The sequence below is a fragment of the Ahaetulla prasina genome, chromosome 5 (assembly GCF_028640845.1).
Source record: "Ahaetulla prasina isolate Xishuangbanna chromosome 5, ASM2864084v1, whole genome shotgun sequence".
Lineage (NCBI taxonomy): Eukaryota > Metazoa > Chordata > Lepidosauria > Squamata > Colubridae > Ahaetulla > Ahaetulla prasina.
The window spans coordinates 77,595,182-77,616,506 of NC_080543.1; the positions used below are offsets into that span (position 1 = coordinate 77,595,182).

The window sequence follows — 21,325 nt, forward strand, 5'->3', positions numbered from 1 at the left end:
CATACAAGGGACTAAAAAAGTAAAATATTTTAGGAATCTGGTTATCAGCTAAATGTTAAAGAGGACAATTATAACAAATTAATACTACAGATAAAAAAGGATTTGGAAACCTGGAAAAAATTACAATTATCTCTCATAGGAAGGATAGCCTCCATCAAAATGAACATTTTACTAAGAATATTGTTCCTTTTCCAAATAGCACCAATAAAATAGGGGAAGAATTTTTTCGAAGACTTAAAACTAATAGTGAAATGTATCTGGCAAGAGAAAAAACCTAGGATCAAAACAAAATTACTGCAGGATAGTAGAGAAAAAGAAGGCTTCGGGCTCCCAGACTGGGAGACATATTACCAGGCAACGACCTTCACTTGGATTAAAGACTGGATAGAATTAAAAAATAAGACTTTGACATTAGAAGGGCATGACTTGCAGAGAGGATGGCATGCCTTTCTATGGGATAGGAAAATAAACTTCGTAGCTACTTCCAGAGACATCTAATTAGAGATGCGGTACTACAGGTATGGCAAAGAATAAAGAAAAATCATTATATCAAAATTCCAGATTACTATCAACGATGGAGGCATTAATTTACCCGAATGTATTGGACATTGATAAAATAAAAAGATATAAAGATATACTAAATGGCCAGGGGGAACTGAAAACAAGACAAAAACTAAAAGAACAGGGTATAGACATCGATTGGTGGCCATATATGCAGATCCATACTAGATACAGGAAGGACTTAGAACAATATGGATTTCAAAAAGAACAACAAGAATTAGAAAGGATTTTACAAGGCACAGAGGACAAATTGATTAAGAAAATTTACAATTATTTATTGAGATATAAAATGGAGGAGGAGGTAGTTAAAGAAACTATGATAACCTGGGCCAAAAACCTTGGCTATAATATTGAATTGGAAAATTGGGGGAAACTTTGGAACAAAAACTATAAATTGAGAGGTCAGTAATTTATAAAGAAAACATGTATAAAATGTTTTATAGGTGGCATTTTCCACCAGCGAGACTGGCTAAAATGTTTCCGAATACTTCATCAACCTGTTGGAAATGTAAACAAAATCAGGAAACATATTACTTACATGTGGTGGATGTGCCCCAAAGCAAAACAATATTGGAATAGAATAAGAAGAGATTTAGAAGAGATAACCAAGCAGCAGATAGATATGAAACCAGAATTATTTTTGTTAGGAATACTTTCAGGGAATTATGACAAAAAAATATAATATTTAATTATCCATATCACAACAGCAGCGAGAATAATATATGCACAAAATTGGAAGAACAACAATATACCATCAGAGAAAAACATGATAAGGAAAATTAGAGTGCGCAGAGATGGATAGACTCACAAAAGAAATACAAGATAAGGAAGAAACAGAGTACTATATGGTATGGAATGAATGGTATGAATGGTTAGAGGAGAGGTGCAAAGGATAAGGACAGATTAAATGAGGAATATACAGGAATTAGAAGGTAATAACAAACTTGTAGAAATGGAAATGACACATAGTGTATGATTGTAATTTAATACATTGATATACCAATATATATAAATAAATATTAGAACCATATGTACTGTATAGATAAAGGTAAATTGAAGTAAGGAGAGAAAATTGACATATTAAAAATGAATACTGATGTGTAATTGTAAAAATATTTTGTTTTAATTTTGTTTAATAAAAAAATAATTTAAAAAAACTAATCTTTGATCAATCAGGATTTATAAAAACTGGGCATACAACAGATAACATTATTCAGTTAGATTTGAATAAAAACAATGATTATTTTGTAATTTTATCATTAAATGCTGAAAAAGCCTTAACAAAATATATAAACAATACATTTTTGCCATATTAAACAAGTAATTTCTTTTATATTTCATAAAATGGATCAAGATATGTGAATCACCCACATTTGGAGTAAAAGGTTAATACTATATTATCTGCTACTTCCTCCTATTTAGAGGAGCTGGATAACATTGATTTGTGTTATTATATAACATAATGGAGAAACACAGCAGTACATAATTCAGTTGAACACAAATAGGTTTTATGTTCTTTTATTTATTTATTTCTAAATCTTATAGAGGTAGTTCTCAATTTACAACTGTTCATTTAGTGACCAAAGTTACAACGGCATTGAAAAAAGTGACTTACGATCTTTTTTCACTTACAACTATCGCAGCATCCCCATGGTCACCTGGACCAAATCTCAGACGCTTGGCAACTGAGTTATATTTATGACAGTTGCAGTGTCCCGAGTCATGTATTCACCTTTTGTGACCTTCTGACAAGCAAAGTCAATAGGGAAGGCAGATTCACTTAACAACTATGCTACTAACTTAACAACTGCAGTAGCTCACTTAATAAATATGGCAACAAAATTTGTAAAATGGGGCAAAATGCACTTAAAAACTGTATCACTTAGCAACAGAAATTTTGGGGTCAGTAGTTGTAAATCAAGGCGTAACTACAATTCCAGGGTTGATGCAAATGTTAGATGCCTTTAGTAAAATTTTATTATTTATTTATTAACTTTATTTATTTATTCATTTTGTCTACCAGGCTTTCTGTTCTGTTTCTGTTTAATGATATACTAAATGAAAAGCATGATACAAAGTGTCACTTTACTCCTGTTTCCAAAAATATCTCTGAGCCCCACAGGAATTGTGAGAAATAAAACTATAGATAAAAACGGGAAAGAACTTCCTTGGGTAAGGGGGGGGAATAAAAAGATATCCTAAAGAGTGATAGATAATATCAGGAAACAGTATTTTAAATTTGTGTTCCTTGTGCTAGCCATGACAATAATAGCACATTTTGTGAATACATACGCCCTCTCAAAGCTGCCAGTTTGTGACACTATTTACAATGCACTGTCAAAATTGTAAAATTTGTTCAACTAACTCAGAACTTTCAGCTTAACTCTGATCTAAAATTTCAATGAGATTTTCCTAGAATGTTTATTAGCTTGTATAATGATTTTTCATTTGTAACTGCATAATCCTATCTCTTCTACAACTGTTAAAATCTTGTATTTCTGCAGTACTTGATAATATAGATCAGTGATAGCTAACCTTTTCTGGACCGAGTGCCCAAAGCGTGTGCATGCGTGAATGCACGCATGTGTGCCAGAACCCCCCCCCCCAAATGCAATGCGTGCACAGCCCCGCGCATGTACTGCGCCCCTGTGCATGCACAGCCCCGCATGCACCCCACTCCACACACATGTGCATGCCCCCCACACACATGCCCTGCCCCCTGCTCATGCATGGCAAAGACCTAAAGACCAGATGGCCAGCAGGAGGCACGCACGCATGCACGACAGAGATGAATTGGGGCAATGGCTCGTGTGCCCACAGAGAGGGCGCTGCATGCCACCTCTGGCACCCGTGCCATAGGTTTGCCATCATGGATATAGATCATATTACTACTAAATGTTAAAGGGAATGCTCTGCTTATACAGAAGTATTTGCCAACCCCCCCAGATTTAAATTTATTGGAAAAATAAGTTGTACAAAATGTATTTACCACATTGCACAGATTTTTCCAGGACTTTATATTAACATATTTCTGTTTAGTGTTTTCTTAGAGTTGCTTTTGAGTTAATGCTTTATCTTGCAATCAATATTCTTTCATTAGATTTGGTCCCATAATTGTTCAGAACAAGCTGTAGATACTGAAATTATCTCTTTCAGCTTTCTTTTAAGAGTTCCATGATGTATACATTTTACTGTATAGTTGGTATATATCTTCTGATTCTTTAATTTTTGTTTTATTAAGCACATTAGTATTTAAGTTAATTAAGCCTTATAGTAAGTTCTTTTTTACTGCATTTTGTTTATTCACACACAACCATTCAGTAATAATTTCGGCATGATTTCTTCCTCCTACTGCTTTCTCCAAACATGTTTGTGCTATTGGCATAATTATCATTGCTCAAATATTTCTTGAGACTATGTTACCAGTATGTTAGTGGACAGAAATTATAAAACTGATAGATTATTTTAAAAAATTTGAAATGTGGTAATAGCAATAGCATTTAGATTTATATACAGCTTAACAGTGCTTTATGGCCCTCTCTAAGCGGTTTAGAGCATCAGCATATTGGATCCTCTGGATCCTCATTTTACCAATCTCAGAAGGATGAAACGCTGAGTCAACCTTGGGCTGGTGAGAATTGAACTGCTGGCAGCTGACAATCAGAAGTAGTTAGAATGCAGCATTAATAACTGCATTCTAATTACCGCACCACCAATGGCAATAAAGAAACCATCTAATATTAAAAATGAGATTTTTGAGAAATGATGCAGCAGAGCAGTCCCTGCTACTGAGAATCATTAACAATACCTGGGAACATCATAGAAAAGATGATTAAAAAAACAGATTTGCGAACAACTAGAAGCAAATAAAATTATAACTAGTAGCCAGCACAGGTTTGTTAAAAAAAGATCATGCCAAACCAATCTTATTTCATTCTTTCATAAAGTCACTAAATTAGTGGACCAGCGAAATGCTGTGGACATAGTAGATTTCAGTAAGGCATTTGACAAAGTAGACCACAATCTACTTCTTGGTAAGCTAGAAAAATGTGGAATAGACAACATCACTACCAGACGAATTTGTAGCTGACTGACATATCGTATTCAACGAGTAGTCCTTAATGATACTACATCCACATGGAGAGAAGTAAGCAGTGGGGTATCACAAGGCTCCATCTTAGGCCCAATACTCTTCAATATCTTCATAAATGATTTAGATGAGGGAATAGAAGGGGAACTCAAAAATTTGCAGATGATACTAAACTGGCAGGAATAGTCACACCCCAGAAGACAAGCTCAGGATCCAAAAAAATCTTGACAAACTTGAACAATGGGCCCTACTCAACAAAATAAATTTGAATGTGAAAAAAAGCAAAGTTTTACATTTAGGCAGGAAAAATCAAAGGTATAAGTACATATTAGGCCAGACCTGGCTCAAAAACAGCAACTGGGAGAGGGACCTTGGAGTCCTAGTGGATGATCATTTGAATATGAGCCAGCAGTGTGCAAGAGCAGCCAAAAAAGCTAATACAATCCTGGGTTGTATAAACAGAGGCATAGAATCAAGACCCTGAGTCCTTCGGGAGAAGGGCGGTATAAAAATCGAATAAAATAAATAAAATAAAATAAATCACATTAAATATTACTGCCACTTTATAAAACACTAGTAAGGAATACTGCAAGCAATTTTGGTCACCATACTATTAAAAAGATGTTGAGACTTTGGAAAAAGTTCAAAGAAGAGCAACTAAGATGATCAAAGGCCTGGAGACTAAACCATATGAAGAATGGCTGCAGCTTTTGGGTCTGCTAGTCTAAAGAAAAGAAGAATAAGGGTGACATGATAACAGTATATCAGTATTTGAGGGGCTGCCTCAAAAAAGAGGGTGTCAAATTATTCTCCAAAGCACCAGAGGGCAGGACAAGAAACAATGGTTGGGAACTAATCAAAGAGAGAAGCAACTTGGAATTAAGGAGAAACTTCATAAGAGGAAGGACAATTAACCAGTGGAACAGCTTGCCTTCAGAAATTGTGGGTGCTCCATCACTGGAGGTTTTTAAGAAAAAACTAGACAGTCACTTGTCTAAAAAGGTATAGGTTCTCCTGCTTGAGCAGAGGGCTGGACTAGAAGAACTTCAAGGCAACTGAAAGCCAGATAAGGAATAATGGATGGAACTAATCAAGGAGAGATTCAACCTGGAAATAAGGAGAAATTTTCTGACAGTGAGAACAATCAACCAATGGAACAGCTTGCCTTCGGAAGTTGTGGGAGCTTCGTCACGAGTTTTTCAAGAAAAAATTGGACTGCCATTTGTCAGAAATGGTGTTGGGTCTCCTGCTTGGGCGGGGGTTGGAGTGGCGGTTTGACTAGATGACCTAAAAGGACCCTTCCAACTCAGTCGGCCATAGAGAGACTACCTCCTTTAGCTCCATTGCTTTTGACTCTTTTACAGCTCATAGGACTTCAATAAATATAGAAAAATTCTTTAAAAAAGTTTTTAAAGTGCCCAATTGTTTTTCTTTGACTGCTGGGAGCCGGAGCGGCAAGGAAAGAGGCTCGCGCTTCGCGCCCAGCCCAGCCCAGCACCGCTCAGCTGAGCCGCCCCAAGGCCGGCGGCCATTTTTTTACACTCCAAGCCTCTCAAGCCTCGTGGAATCACCGGATTGAGGAACGGACATTGCTGGACCTCACCAAACTGTAAGTGGAGGCCAGCGGAGCGCAGGAGAAGCCGTGGTGTCGGCTTCGCACCTGCAGGGGTGGAGAAAAAGATCCGTGGTGTCGGAGGCTAGCTCCCCCTGCCAACGCTGCAGTAAAAAAGGCGCTTTAGGAGCAGTGGTGCCTGCTTCGCGCCATTTGGGGACCCCCCCCCAAAGCAACCCCCCAGGCAGCCTTTGAATGCTTTGAATCCAGCTGTGGTGTCAGCTTGGTGCTAACTGGCCCTTATTGTTTGATCTTATTCCAAGATTCTCAGATCAGGGCCACTATATTATTTGGGCATATATTCCAAGGCCTCTGATAACCACTAGGCCTCATTTCCAAGATGGCGGATCGCAGCAGATCTCCTTCCCGGGCTTCTGCCTCGCCCTCCCAAGGACACCTTACTAGCGTGGCTCCTATCTGTATGTAACCTTTATGTGTAATCATTCTTAATAGTGAACAATATGACTTGCTATAATCTATTTGTTAAATCTGTTAAACCCAGATGAATTAAACTATTAAAGAATCTGATTACTTTAGAAGCTGGAGAACAATTCTGCAGTCAGAAAAGGCAAGCTAGAAAAGTAAATAAATACTCAAAATAAGTTAATTTCATAAATACAACCAAGTTTCATGTTCAAGTATCATTGGATACCTAATTAAGATTAAAGAAGTTACTACTGATGACTCAGTGCTTATAACTGTAGTTAAGTACCCATGTATGCTGAATACACATATATACTGAAAATTGTTTCTATACATCAAACTATATTCTTCATCCTATAGAATTTTGGGAGGTGAACTGAGGAATTATATTGTTCCTGATGGAAAATTTGTCTAATCTATAAAGTAATTAATTGTGAGACCAGTAGCACATACCAAGTAAACCTAACCATAACTAGGCCAGGTTTTCATTGTATGATAAGAACTGATAACATTACACAACTAAATTTATGATGGTGATTATCAAACTAAGGACAAGTTAGTAAATTAAAAGAATGGGCTGAAAAGCCATTAAAAACTGGCTCTCCCCCCCTCTACCCCGCCCCAACCAGGCACTGGGATAGCAAATTTGCAGCCCTGGGAACTGTGCAGTTGAATAGATATTGTTGATTGATTGCCAAGTTTTTCTTGTTTATTTTTTGGATTGCTCTAGTTTTTCTATTGCTATCAGCCACCCACAGTTGTATCTCACAAAATGAGTAATTATAGAAATGTTTTAAATAAATACATTTCTTCTTCTTCATGTATTTATTAGTAACATTGGCATATACTCTTATCTGTGCAACGCTAGCTGGTTTACAATGTGCATTCTAAAAACAACCATAAAACAGTACAGTATTTCATTAACTAAAATAACATATGAAAAACTGTTGCTGACTAATTAAAAACTTTCTGACTGAAAACCTCTTGGAAGAGAATGTCTCCCTGAATGTCTTCAGTTTTTGAAAGGAAAGGAAGTTGAGCACTAATCAGATTTCACAGCTATGCTAATTCAGAGCCGAGGTTGCCACTGAGAACATGATTCTACAAATCCTAATCCCTCCCAGCTTCCCATGAGATGGACACCTAAAGCACTCTACTGAATGTAATAAACTTCATTACAGTAGCACCATTAATGTATTAACTAGTCCATTTAATCTTTTCTGCTAGTTGTACAATAATAGAGATGTATCATTACATCCTGTTAAGCAAAAAAAAATATTAAAGGAACAGTAGAATACAGAAGATGAATAATTTTTTTTATTTTGTCACAACAGTATACACAAGCATCAACATAAAACAACAACACATCATATAAGCATATATATGAGCAAAAGTATGCAATAACTAAGTTAATTTGATATAATGAGAGGAAACAATAGGACAGGAACGGTAGGCACTTTTGTGCTCTTATGCACGCCCCTTATAGTCCTCTTAGGAATGGGGTGAGGTCAATAGTAGACAGTTTTTGGTTAAAGCTTTTGGGAGTTTGAGAAGAGACCACAAACTCAGGTAGTGTGTTACAAGCGTTAACAACTCTGTTACAAAAGTCATATTTTCTGCAATCAAGATTGAAGCGGTTAACATTGAGTTTAAATCTATTGTTTGCTCTTGTATTATTGCGATTGAAGCTGAAGTAGTCTTTAACAGGAAGGACATTGCAATAGATGATTCTATGTGTTAAACACAGGTCTTGTCGGAGTCGGCGGAGTTCTAAGTTTTCTAATCCCAGGATTTCAAGTCTGGTGGTATAAGGTATTTTGTTGTTTTCAGAGGAGTGGAGAACTCTTCTTGTAAAATATTTCTGGACGCGTTCAATTGTATTAATGTCAGAGATGTGGTATGGGTTCCAGATAGGTGAGCTGTATTCAAGAATAGGTCTAGCAAATGTTTTGTATGCTCTGGTTAGTAGTGTAGAATTTTTGGAAAAGAAGCTATGCAAAATTAGGTTTACAATTCTTAGAGCTTTTTTTGCTATGTAGTTAAAATGGGCTTTGGCACTTAGATCATTTGATATGAAAACTCCAAGGTCTTTTCAATGATACTTGGAAAAAGTGTGGGTTGCATAAAGAGAGAATTTGAAGGACAAAATCACAGAGAAATATGCTGCAGCTGCAGCTTTCAGTAAAATGAATGCACAGTAGCTTGGTATACATTTTCTATAATAGCTCATTAACAGAAATGTTTATTTCAAGGATTTTCAAACTTAGTGAAACTTAATAATAATCTCTTTCTTCAGAGTTCATTAGCAAATTTTAAAACTAGTACAACTACTAAGTATATAATAAAAATTCAAAGATACTTCTTATTTTAACATTTTTGTAATGTTTTTGTCTTTAAGACAAACCATGAAATACAAAAGTGTGTTTTATTAATACTTAATGTGTACTTTGGTGGATCCCCTACTGTTTAGCACAGTGAAGCCTGGGCTGTCTATTTAAAATACTCTGTGATCATTGGTATTCATCCAATCCTGTAAAATCCACATAGAGCCTACAGTTTTTGCTAGCCCTACTTTATCTATGTTAGTGTCACTGAGGATGGCATTACTACTTATCACTACTAATCTTCAGTGCCAGAAGTATAAGAAATTTCTTTATAAATTATTTGTAAATAGAATTGGCAGTGTTGTGTGTTCAATTTTTTAAAAAAAATCATTCTACTGTCTTTTCTTTTTCTTCTGTATAGCTATAAAATATGTGCATATAGCATTATTTGCATAATTATTCTGCAAATGCATGCATTCCTAGTATACAAGAACCAAATTGTATCTTAATTTTAAGTACATTGTTGGATCTCTAAGTATTAGCAAGAAGGAAAAGGTAAGACCTTGTATCTGTTGTTCTTACTTTTATGATCTCTGAACTTTGTTTATTTGATACATTATACACTAAGAAATAAAAATTTAAATATTTAAATTTGCAACCTTTAAGCTAGATTCTGTGTTGGAAACATTTAGTATTTATTTTATGTGATTCTAGAACTATTTATCTAAATTATTCTGACTAACATCACCACCCAAACAGGGCAGCCCAACATACTGTGTTGTTTTTTATTTGTATTCATCTAGGGGTTTCTGCCTCTGCCTATTTTTTCTTCAGCCTGAGTAAATAGCTTAAACCTAGTACCATATCTGATAGTTAACATCAGAAAGATAAATCTTACAAAAATAAATTTTCCCAGATTATGCCTTTTCATTTGGTATCACTTGATACCAAAAATATCTCTTTAAATAGTATTTAAAATTTATACAGATCACACAATAGAAAAAGAAAGGCTTAGTGAAAAAGATGTTATGTTGAAAAGACACAGAATGAAGAAAGGAGCAATAGCGAGAGCTGTCCAAATTGTGCTGCCCTACTCACTCATTTATACACATAATAGAATAGAATAGAATAGAATTTTTATTGGCCAAGTGTGATTGGACACACAAGGAATTTGTCTTGGTGCATATGCTCTCAGTGTACATAAAAGAAAAGATACAATCATCAAGGTACAACATTTACAACACAATTGATGGTCAATATATCAATATAAATCAATATATCAATATAAGTGTGGTTTAGATAATTTATTAATGTTCCCCAGCCTCAGAACTGTCCCAAATAAATCCAGTCACAAGCAGGCCAAGGTTAGTTGTCTAGAAGGCCAATAGTTCATAAAACAATGGAAAGTTGCTCCAACAAATAAGTCCACCAAACAAACTTAAATCCACCATGCCAAACTGAAATACACCCACAAGAGCACACTTGGCAAGAAAAGTCAGTATTCAAGGCACAAAGAGAAGCAGGAAGCACAAGGAACACACAGCCAGAAACCAAACACATTGTTCTCAGCAATGCCTCCCTCTGCCTGCTGCAATAAATAGCTTTCCGGTGCAGCCCATCAAGATGGGCAGGACCTTCTCCCAAGTAATCTGGCAGATCTTCATTGCTCTTGTCTTTTCTCTGGTGGATCTCTGCATGCCCTTGGATCCATCACGGAAGGCAGCTCCTCTTCCTCTTCACTGACCGTCCACCCATGCAAGCTGTCCCCAGCCGAAGCCTCCTCTAAATCTCTGTCAGCTGGCCAGTCAGTGTCATTAATGAAACCAGTTCCTGATGTGCCAGGAATGAGCTAATCCTCCCTGGAGCTGACTTCCAAGGAAGAATCTGAGGAGTCATCCAAGGGAGACATCACAAAAATATGTCTGAAGAAAACAAAACAATTTGCTTTGTGCATCTGCAAACTAAATCAAATTCTAATGCCACTTTAGCTGTAGCTATTCACTGCTCCTCAGAGTCTCTGTGGGATGGGATTGATTATTGTTTGTTTGTTTTTTTATCTTAGATCTTGGAAGATTTCGCCCACTACTTGGGTAGATTCTTTTTCAAGGAAACCAGCTGCTATTCTATGGGAAGATTAAGGAAAAAAACCTCTAACTAAGTTTTTCTTCAGTATCTTAACTCCAAGAGAGTTAATCCTTTATTATAGATAGAAGGATTAGTGTAGCCAGTCATTTGTGGGTGTAATTTTGATCTAATAGGTCTTTTTAGAGTTTGTATAGCTAAAAGTTCCCATTATAAATAGTCTTCAACTTACAACTATGGAATAGAAAGACAGACTGCAACAGTGCACCAGGCCTCCCAAGACATTTATCCACCTGATTGGAGCTGAAATCCTTTGGCATACAGCTGCTTTGCTTTGAAGGCTGGCTGAAAGAACTGCCTGCCAAAGGATTTCAGTTCCATGCCTGCTTGGATTTTGGCAAGGAACCTCTGCCGAAAACCAAGCAGACACAGAGTTGAGATCTGGAAGGGAGTTCTTTCAGCCAGCCCCCAGAGATGATAGGGGACTGAAATCTAAGCAGGATTTTCAGCCCCTGAATAGAGAGGCAGTGTGGTAAGATTAGTTTGCCTAGTCATTTGTGTGGGGGACATCATGAGAGAGTGCACAGTGTGCAGGAATGTTTATTTACTAAGGGGCTGAAAGTCCTGCTTTGATTTTTGGAGGAGGATTTTCAGGGAGAGGGGAGAAAGGAAGGAAGAGAGAGATTCACATATGACCTGCACAAGGCCTCCCAAGGTCTCCCCACTTCACACTCCTTGCCAGGGATACTGCTTAATGTTCCATAAGATCACTTAATGACAGCAATTGGAAGTGATTGAATTGTAATCCTTGAGCAAAACTATGATAGCTTGCTTAATGACTGCTTTGCTCAATCACCAAGATTTGGTCCCAATTGTGATCTTATGTTGAGACTACTTCATATTGTTGGCAATTTAATATGGTATATTTGGTCTTGATAGATGGGCTAATAGATAAGAACAGATATAATTTTTATTTGAAATTTTATTTACATTTTTTCCAAATGTGCTCCCTTCAAGATTATTCGTATTTTTATACCGCTCTGAGTCTTCGGAGAAGGACGGTATAAAAATACGAATAATAAATAAATAAATAAATAAATAAATAAATAAATAAATAAATAAATAAATAAATAAATAAGATCATATGAGAAATAGCCGAGTGCCGTCCTTTTGCTCTGCTACCTGCAGATAAAATAGTCATATGTCAAAGAGATTTATTAAAAGTAGTCAAATAATCTAAATGTAGAATGAAATCAGTGACAGTTTAGCAAAAACTAATATCCCAAGTTTGTAACAGATCCTTATTTAATTTTATCTCAACAGATGCTAACTAAGGTAGTCCTTGACTTACAATAATTGCAGCATTCTCATAGTGAAATGATCAAAATTCAGCCGTTTGACAACTGGCATTTATTTATTTATTTACTAAAATTTCATAGCAATGAAATTGCTATGACCAATTTCAGTCAATGACTCTTTATGATGCCTCTGACAAGCAAAATCAGTGTAGGAAACTGGATTTGCTTAATGACTGCATTATTCCCTTAACTGCAGTGATTCGCTTACAAGCTGTGGCAAAAAAGGTTGTAAAATCAGGTAATACTTAATCACCGCCTTGCTTAGCAACAGAAGCAAGGTCTGGTCTCAATTGTGATTGTAAATAAGGAGTACCTATAGTATGTTCTTATAAATTGGTGTTCAGTCTAAGGTTTTGTTTAAAATAAAGGTAATCTTTAAAAAAGATTTTAAAAAATTATTAAAAATAAAGGTAATTTTAATATCTGCATCTTTCAAAGTAAGGGATGGGAAAAGATAGACGAATATAGAACATGGAGATGTTTGCTGGAACACCAAGTCATTTCTGCATACTGTAGAAAAATGTCTCTTTTTAGAGAGACAATTTCCTGACAAGAACTTAAATTGTTTCAAAAGAATTTGTCCTAAATTGTCTGCTTGATGGATGTGCAGAATCAGATGATAATGTGAATCACCATTCTTTCTAATCAAATTACCAAAATACTTCTTGTAAAAGTAAGTCTCTCTCTAGCCGTTGATTAATGAAGTGGTGCCTCTGTTTTGTATTAGAATTAATTGAAGTAATACAAATAAGTTATCTCTCTTGCCTCCATAAATTATCTTCTTTACAAAACAATTTAATAGACTTGGCAAACTATCTTTTTCCCCTATCTCTTTTATAGTTCATAGCATGAAATAACAGGAAAAGAATTGTGGGTAGGGAAAGAAAATGAATTATTGAGGGGACTGTTACCATTTTAATATACTGTATATAATGAATACATGTTATGTAAATGATGTGCAATATGCAATCATGCCCTGGCAAGTCTGTAAACTGGTTAGTTACTTTGTTCATGTATATTAGTGAGATGGTTTTCATGTCTTATTCTATTGTTATATGCATATTTCAAAATAGTAAAACTCACTCTGAGTCTGCAAATATGATGTGCAAATGTAAAATATTGAAGAAAAAAAGGACAGAACTTTTACAAAGTAGTGAATGTCATGCCTTTTTCCTCCAACACAGTGTAGCCAAGCCTAATAAGGAATATTATAGTGGCCAGACTGTTGTTCATCTTTCAGTATGCACAAAAAGACTTGTTCTTTTTTTCTTTATCTTTGAGGAATATAATTATTAACTGTATCCACTTATTTGTTTGTATACTGTATATATAAGTATATATATGCATATACTTATGTGTACATAAGCTAATAACTATGTATGGTTTTTGTATGATATTGTGTGTGTATGTGCTCATGTATGCATTTGTGTGTGTATGTGCTCATGTACACACTTTTGTAAATAATTTGATAGAAGTTTCTAAACATTTATATTACTTTTCTCTGCTATGTGAGATTAATTTATTAAATTTTGACTGGAATGACTCTTTTGAAAACTCTTGAGACTTTCCTTTCATGAATAGGTTTCTTGTTGAAAACCCCTAACCTTTCAACTTTGTTTCAAAAGGGCGACTGTATATAAAATGCAAAAAATATATAAGTAGAAGCAATAAAATAATCAATATAAATTACAGCATAATATTTTCATATAAAACATTTTGGCTCATCTCCAAAATGCAGTATTATGATACACATCAGTGAATTTGTACAATTAAAAATTTAGTCTTGGATTCTAAAAAAAAACACTTTCTTGAGATTCTGTGTATGCATGTATGTATGAAAAACATCTACCATTTGAACTTAGTCATCATTAGACTCTTCTGAGCTACTGCTAAAAGATATTAGATTATTAGGAATGCTGTCTAAGACATTACTGAATTCCCAGAAGAGACTTGGAAAGCTTTTCTTTTTGCTTTGTTAGATAGTAAAAGCATTTTACTTCACTCAACTGATAATACTTTTTTATATGATATGAAAGATCAGCAACTTTATTTTAAAACAGTTGTAGTTTTAATATGTTTTATATAGTTTTAATCTTCAAAGCAGTGGTCACCAACCAGTGGTCCATGGACCACTGGTGGTCCGTGAAAAAATTTTGGTGGTCTGCAGAAAAATTATTTGCATTTTTTATATTGCACTAAATACTATTTATCTTTTTAAAAAATTCATATTAGTGGTCCATATTAGGGATTTAAAATTAGGAATTTAGTGGTCCCTGAGGTCCGAAAGGTTGGTGACCTCTGGTTTAAAGGAAGAAAGAAATGTAATTATTGCTTTTCTCCATTAGTTGTCAGCTGTCTTCTGGGAACAGAGTGCTCCATGTTACGTAAACCTTAAGAATTTCATAGACAATTATAGATCTCCAATTCTTGACTTTTTTTCTCAGATTTGTGTAATAGAAGCATTTATATTTCCTAAAGATATTTGGATAATTAAGCAACAATCCTTTGCAGTTCTGTTTTCTGATTAATGTAATGCTTTAACCATGATCCTCTACTATAGCTCATTTTAGAAGAGCAGGAGAAATTAATGTGTCAGAAATATAAAATACTGGCTAATGCAGGGAATGGAAATGCCTCTGATATTTCTGTTAACTTGTAACATAAAAATTAATCCATACTCAATGCTGAAGCTAATTTTTTAAAATTGATTTATAATTAGCACAAGCAACAGGTTTATTTCAAACGACTTTAGATAGCTTTAAAGCAATACCAAAGGAAGAATTTAAGCCCCCCCCCCCAAAAAAAATATCAAAGAGAATTATTCAGGCAAAGAAAAAGAAAAATATTCTTTAGTTTTCTGATTCTATGAAAGCTGAATAAAAATGTTTATGAAGATAACTATCTGGTAAAAATTCTGTTAAAATCTATTATTCATAAACTTATCAAAATTTATCAGTAATTTTTTAAAAGATCTTTTTTTTTCTCTCAATAAGATTCTATTCTTTGACTGGTATACCCACACATACAAATGTCTTAATCTTCCTTAATTGTCTTTGACATTTAAAATCTCTACAGCTTTTTGTTTTCTATTTATTACTAATTGCAAAATATGCTAGGTAACAACAGGGCAGAGGTGTTGGTATAATTAAAAATATATGTGTGTGCATAACTTTTTTTAAAAAAAAAATCTTACCCATTTAGAAAGTGACTTTCAATTAGCCTCTCTGCTAATATCAGGTCACTATACTCCAAAGCTGATGCTTTATTCCTTCATTTGGGTTGTCAGTCGCTTGCCTCAGTTGGCTGGCAAAGGTGGTTGTATATCCATTACGAGCAACATAGCACTTTGCATTTCTGAATTGACAAGTAGCTATATTGACCTAGTGCTTATTATGGGTCAACAGCTGTGTTAACCAACGGAAGGACTGAGGGGCAATTAAAATGAATTGGCAAAAATATATCTTCCTAATTTACTCCAATTTGTTATTTATGCTAACATTGTATGGCTTCTATAGTGACACTAAACAGAATGGATCCAATAATGGCAATTAACATAAAAATATAATGGCTAATCAAATTGACAGCAACTGTTTCTCATCATCTCGACACACAATACATTATCAAAACAAACTATTATGAAGGAGGTAATTTCAGTGTTCTATTCAACCTGCTGCCTGTGTGCAGTCAGGGAGATGTGTACCAGCAATTACTGCTGAATCCCAAAAACTAAACAAATAACTTAATCACTGTCATCCTCTTTTTTTCCCTTCTTCAGGAAGCAGTAATCACGATTTACTAAAAATAACTGATATATAATAATATAATGATGATGCATTTCATAGAATAGCAAATAAGGAATAAAGTAAGCTTCTGTGCTATGTCAAATACATTTATGTGAAGTATGGGTTAAAGTATAATATTAAGATTTTTCAAATGCAATTTCCTGATTGGGGCTTTTTAATATATAGTATTTTTAACACTGATTTTGTTAATAGATCATAGACTATTTATGCAGAATTTTGACTATTTAAAATAAGAGAAATTTTCAATGTGACAAAACAGCTTACAGGTATTTTTGCTAACTAACATTCTGGATATACTGGTAACTATAAAGCTGTAAGTGAAATTCCAGTATTGTTGCAAAACATGCATTTGAAATTGTATAAGTAATCCTATTCCACAATTTTATTCTATTACACTGCCAACCTGCATTTTAAGTTTTTCAGACGCTAACGTAATTCTGCTATTCTGTGTTGTTTCAACTATGTCATGTTCCTTAGATATATATCCTCCTTTTACTTCCAGTTGCTCTGTACCAAATCTCATTCATTTATATTTACTCTAGAGATACTAGCAAATACAAATGCTGAGAAATATAAAGTGACCAAGGATATTCAATTATTTTAATTGGCAATCTGTTGATTTGAATTCAGGTTAAAATCATATTTATTTCAGAATACTAGCTGTTGATTCAGCCAGATAACCAAGTATTTCCTCTCCCATGTTTAAATGCCATTTTAATTGAACAGCTATTCAAAATCTTGCAATTATTGTTCTCACTATGCTTTTTTTATCTACCGTTGTTACTTTACTTTATGATTAATTGCTGGTTTGACTAATGAGCAGCACTCACTATTGCAGTATTTTATTATAGGCTCCATTGCTAACACAAGTTAATGGCATAAGTAATTTCCTACATTACCTTTCTATAAATGACAATTCTTCAGAACTGAAGAAGCTTCTTGGATGAAAGCAAGGTATTTTCAAAGGGGAAAAAACCCATGAGAAAATCCAGTTGCCTTTTGGAAAAAGCACTTTTGGGATAATCATGACCTGGATGATTGAAAATCTTCATAGATATGAGTTCTAGTTCTTTCTTAAACCTGAAAGCCAGTTGGGGCCAGTCACTTTCAGCCCAACCTACTAGGGTTGCTGTTGCAAGAAATAAGAAGTTGAAGCATTATGTATGCTATCTTGAATTGTACAAAATAAAGGCAGAATATAAATCTAATAATAAGCTACCTGGGGAATACTTGTAATAACATTAGAGCTGTGTTGGTTGGGAACATGAATTAATTCACACCACTTTTTATACTGTCATGTTGACTGAAAATGTTAAACTGCAGCAAAGTTTAGACATCTGATCTAATGCAACAAAGAATACCATTTTAATAATAATATATGAAAGAGTAAGGTAGCTATGTTTGGACATGAAAAGTGAAGTAAACAGTTGTACATTGTACATATAATATAAAGAGTAAGTAAATTAGTTTGCGCATTTTGGTAGACAGTCCACTACATATGTGAAAAAATATGAAGACATGTTAAGATGTGCAAATGTGAGTAGCAAAGTAGTAGGTAAATTTGTCTTTTGTGAGGAAGGAATTTGTCACAAGAAGTAAAAACAGCCATCTGTAACTGTTGTTTTATTTTCTTTTATTTACTGTTTCTTTTACTATAAACCTTAGTATCATATATTTAATTTCTGATCTTGCTTTCTAGTTCTTTGAGGATGTAAGCACTTGAGTTCCTAACAACTTTTAATCTATTAGAAAAAATGAATCGGTTTCCCTATAGTCAAATAACTGAAGAGTATATTTCATGACTATATTTCTTTCTGCCTGCCATATGGCTGTAAATAAAGGAACAATCGCAGTAAATTTGTTTCCCAGCAGTACAATCAAGTCTATTGGAAGTCTTGAGTCTTCTAAAAATATAAATTAATTCCACATTGCATTATTTGCTGTGTGAGGGATGCTTAATTGAAGAATAATTATTGTGTAACCAATAATTACTCCTGTAACCAATTCATTTAAGGCATATTTATCTGCATACCATTTTCAGTCCTAAACTAGTTATAGCTCAAAGAGAAAAATGAACTAACTATTCCTATTGAGCTGATAAGCCAACAATGCATTAAAAAATAAAAGAAATAAAAAAGAGAAAAATCCTTTCAATTAAATAATGTCATACTGTTAGTTCAAATAATGTGAGGTTATCTTGAGAAACACAGTACTACTTTATAAATTAAGATGCAAAATAATCTAGTTTGTGCTCATAATAATAGACTTTTATTTAAAAAGCATGCACTGATTTTGAAGAAAGTCTCTTAAAAATACCTTTATCTTCAACAGTAAGAAAACATGCTGTTCAGTTTCTACCAATGAAAAGTTTGTGAGTTTGTGCCTTATTTTACAGATAAATCTGTCAACCCAAGTAATTTTTCCCAATCATTATCTACAATCTGTAAGTTCAAGCAAAATCACTGACTCACAGAATAGTGTTAAGATAGATATAGTCCTGATAGGAAAATTTCATTTTAAATCTAAGTTAAAAGTGGTCTCTGATAAACCAATGAATTAAATTCTCCAAAAGCTCTCTGGAATGTCACAAAGTCATAGGCTCAGAATTATTTCACATACAGTGTATGCATTTTCAAAGTATTTATTATACAAAAATATAGAGTGTATGTTAAACATATTTTTAGTATGAAACTATATTGAAATTTGTTTTCCTGATACTATGTATAATTTCTAAAGTCATTGTTAAATGCATGTATTGACTATGTAGTCACATGCTTCTTTTATATTTCCATAACAATCATATAGTTTCATGACTTAAAACAAATCTATTAAAACCTTTATTGTAATTAATACTACATAAACACAAGAGGTTTCCACACTGATTTTTAGGAGGGTTGAGGATTTTTTTAGACGTTTATTTAGTACACCATAACATTTAACTGAATTGCTTTCCAAGGTAGCTGATAAAAACTAATAGCAAACATTTAGCTTTAATAAGTAACAATGAAAGCATAAAATTTATATGTGAGCATGGTTATTCTAGTCTGAGCTGTTTTTCAATAGCATACTTTATTTATGTGTGTGTGTATGTGTTTTATTACAGTACTCTGACAAGGCCTTATTCACCCAGCTATGCTTTTACCGTTATATTTTTGATGTGGACTATGCAAAAGAAAAATATACTGGTCCAGGGAAAGGTATGTTACAACACTGTCATTATCCTGAAAGTTTAAAGTGGAAATTTACATTGTAAAAATCAGTCCTATTTTCTGATGTTAGGCCAATCTGCCTCATTCTGTTAACATAATATACATAAAGGTATCTGACTTCTGGAATTAAGAAATTGTATATAAGAAACAAGATGTATGTCATAATAATCAATTATATCTCTGACTGACTAAAGAAATGTCTGACAAACTTTACATTCTCTTAAGTAATTGGGAATGCTGGTGATTTAGCCTTCCTTTTGCTGGAAGCTTTTATCTGATTAATCTTTTTATTATTTTTAAAACAAACTTTCAATGTTACCTACATAGTGAGATTATATTTATTAATATTTATACTGAAATGTATTTGTGTGTGTGTGTGTGTGTGTGTGTGTATAAATACACACACACACACACACACACACATATACATATATACAATATATGCATTTTTATAGAATAGAATAGAATTTTTATTGGCCAAGTGTGATTGGACACACAAGGAATTTGTCTTGGTGCATATGCTCTCAGTGTACATAAAAGAAAAGATACGTTCATCAAGGTACAACATTTACAACACAATTGATGATCAATATATCAATGTAAATCATAAGGATTGCCAGCAACAAGTTATAGTCATACAGTCATAAGTGGAAAGAGATTGGTGATGGGAACTATGAAACGGTTAATAGTAGTGCAGATTCAGTAAATAGTCTGACAGTGTTGAGGGAATTATTTGTTTAGCAGAGTGATGGCCTTCGGGAAAAAACTGTTCTTGTGTCCAGTTGTTCTGGTGTGCAGTGCTCTATAGCGTCGTTTTGAGGGTAGGAGTTGAAACAGTTTATGTCCAGGATGCGAGGGATCTGCAAATATTTTCACGGCCCTCTTCTTGATTCGTGCAGTATACAGGTCCTCAATGGAAGGCAAGTTGGTAGCAATTATTTTTTATTTTATTTTATTTTATTTTATTTATTTATTTATTTATTTTATTTTTTATTTTTATTTTTATCTATGTACACTGAATGATACGTAGCTATCCAAAATATAAATGTAAAACTATACACCTGTGCAAAACTTTCAAAGGAAGCAGCTTTCCTCGAAGTAGTTTTGTCCTCAATAAGGCTGCTTTGAGAATTTTCCCAGATTAATAACCTATTCTTGCAAATGTCTAGAAAACACTGCTTCTTGGACTATAAAACAGTTCTGGGTGCCAGTTATGTAAAAACCTGCAGCCTTAGGTCAGCCAGTACTGAGTATCTTTACTCATAATAACTCAAAACTTTGGAATAGCATTCTCCTATGATATCGAGGTGGGGGGAGAAAACCTAATATTAATTTTGATTTCCATTCACAATAGATATTCAGAATGATTTATTTGCGTGTATGTATTGTATTGTATGCATGTGTGTGTGTGTGTGTGTGTGTGTGTATACACACAGACAGACACATACATGCATAATATATATACCCACATATAAAAAAGTGCAAAGGTATAGAACTTTATTTTTGCAATGCTAGTTCTCTGATACAGGTAGTCCTGATTTAACAACCACTCATTCAACAATCACTCAGACTTATGATAGCACGGAAGTTAAACTAATCTTTGGAATTTTGGCCATCACAGAGTCCCACAATCACATGTTCATGACTTGGAACCTTCCCTGCCAACTTCCCACAATCAGTCAATGGTGAAGTGACAGGAGGTTGTGTCACGTGATGCCTTTGCTTTACAACCAGTGAAGTCCTCATTTAACAACAGCAAGCAGGTCTTCCTGAATTACTGTTGCTAAGCAGTGTGGTCATATGACATCATGTAACATCATTACAACTGCATTTCTTAGCAATTTTTGTTGTTAGCTGAGGACT

The 21,325-nt window shown here is 34.2% G+C and overlaps 1 protein-coding gene across 5 annotated transcripts in view; it reads left to right on the forward strand.

Moving 5' to 3' along the window:
- The window catches only part of POLA1 (DNA polymerase alpha 1, catalytic subunit), a 606,439-nt gene that overhangs the window by 463,995 nt on the left and 121,119 nt on the right, over window positions 1–21,325 (forward strand). For all 5 annotated transcript variants that reach the window (XM_058186076.1, XM_058186077.1, XM_058186080.1 and 2 more), the window contains one exon: window positions 19,357–19,450. In XM_058186076.1, coding sequence (XP_058042059.1) covers window positions 19,357–19,450 — 94 coding nt within the window. The remainder of the gene's footprint in view (window positions 1–19,356; window positions 19,451–21,325) is intronic.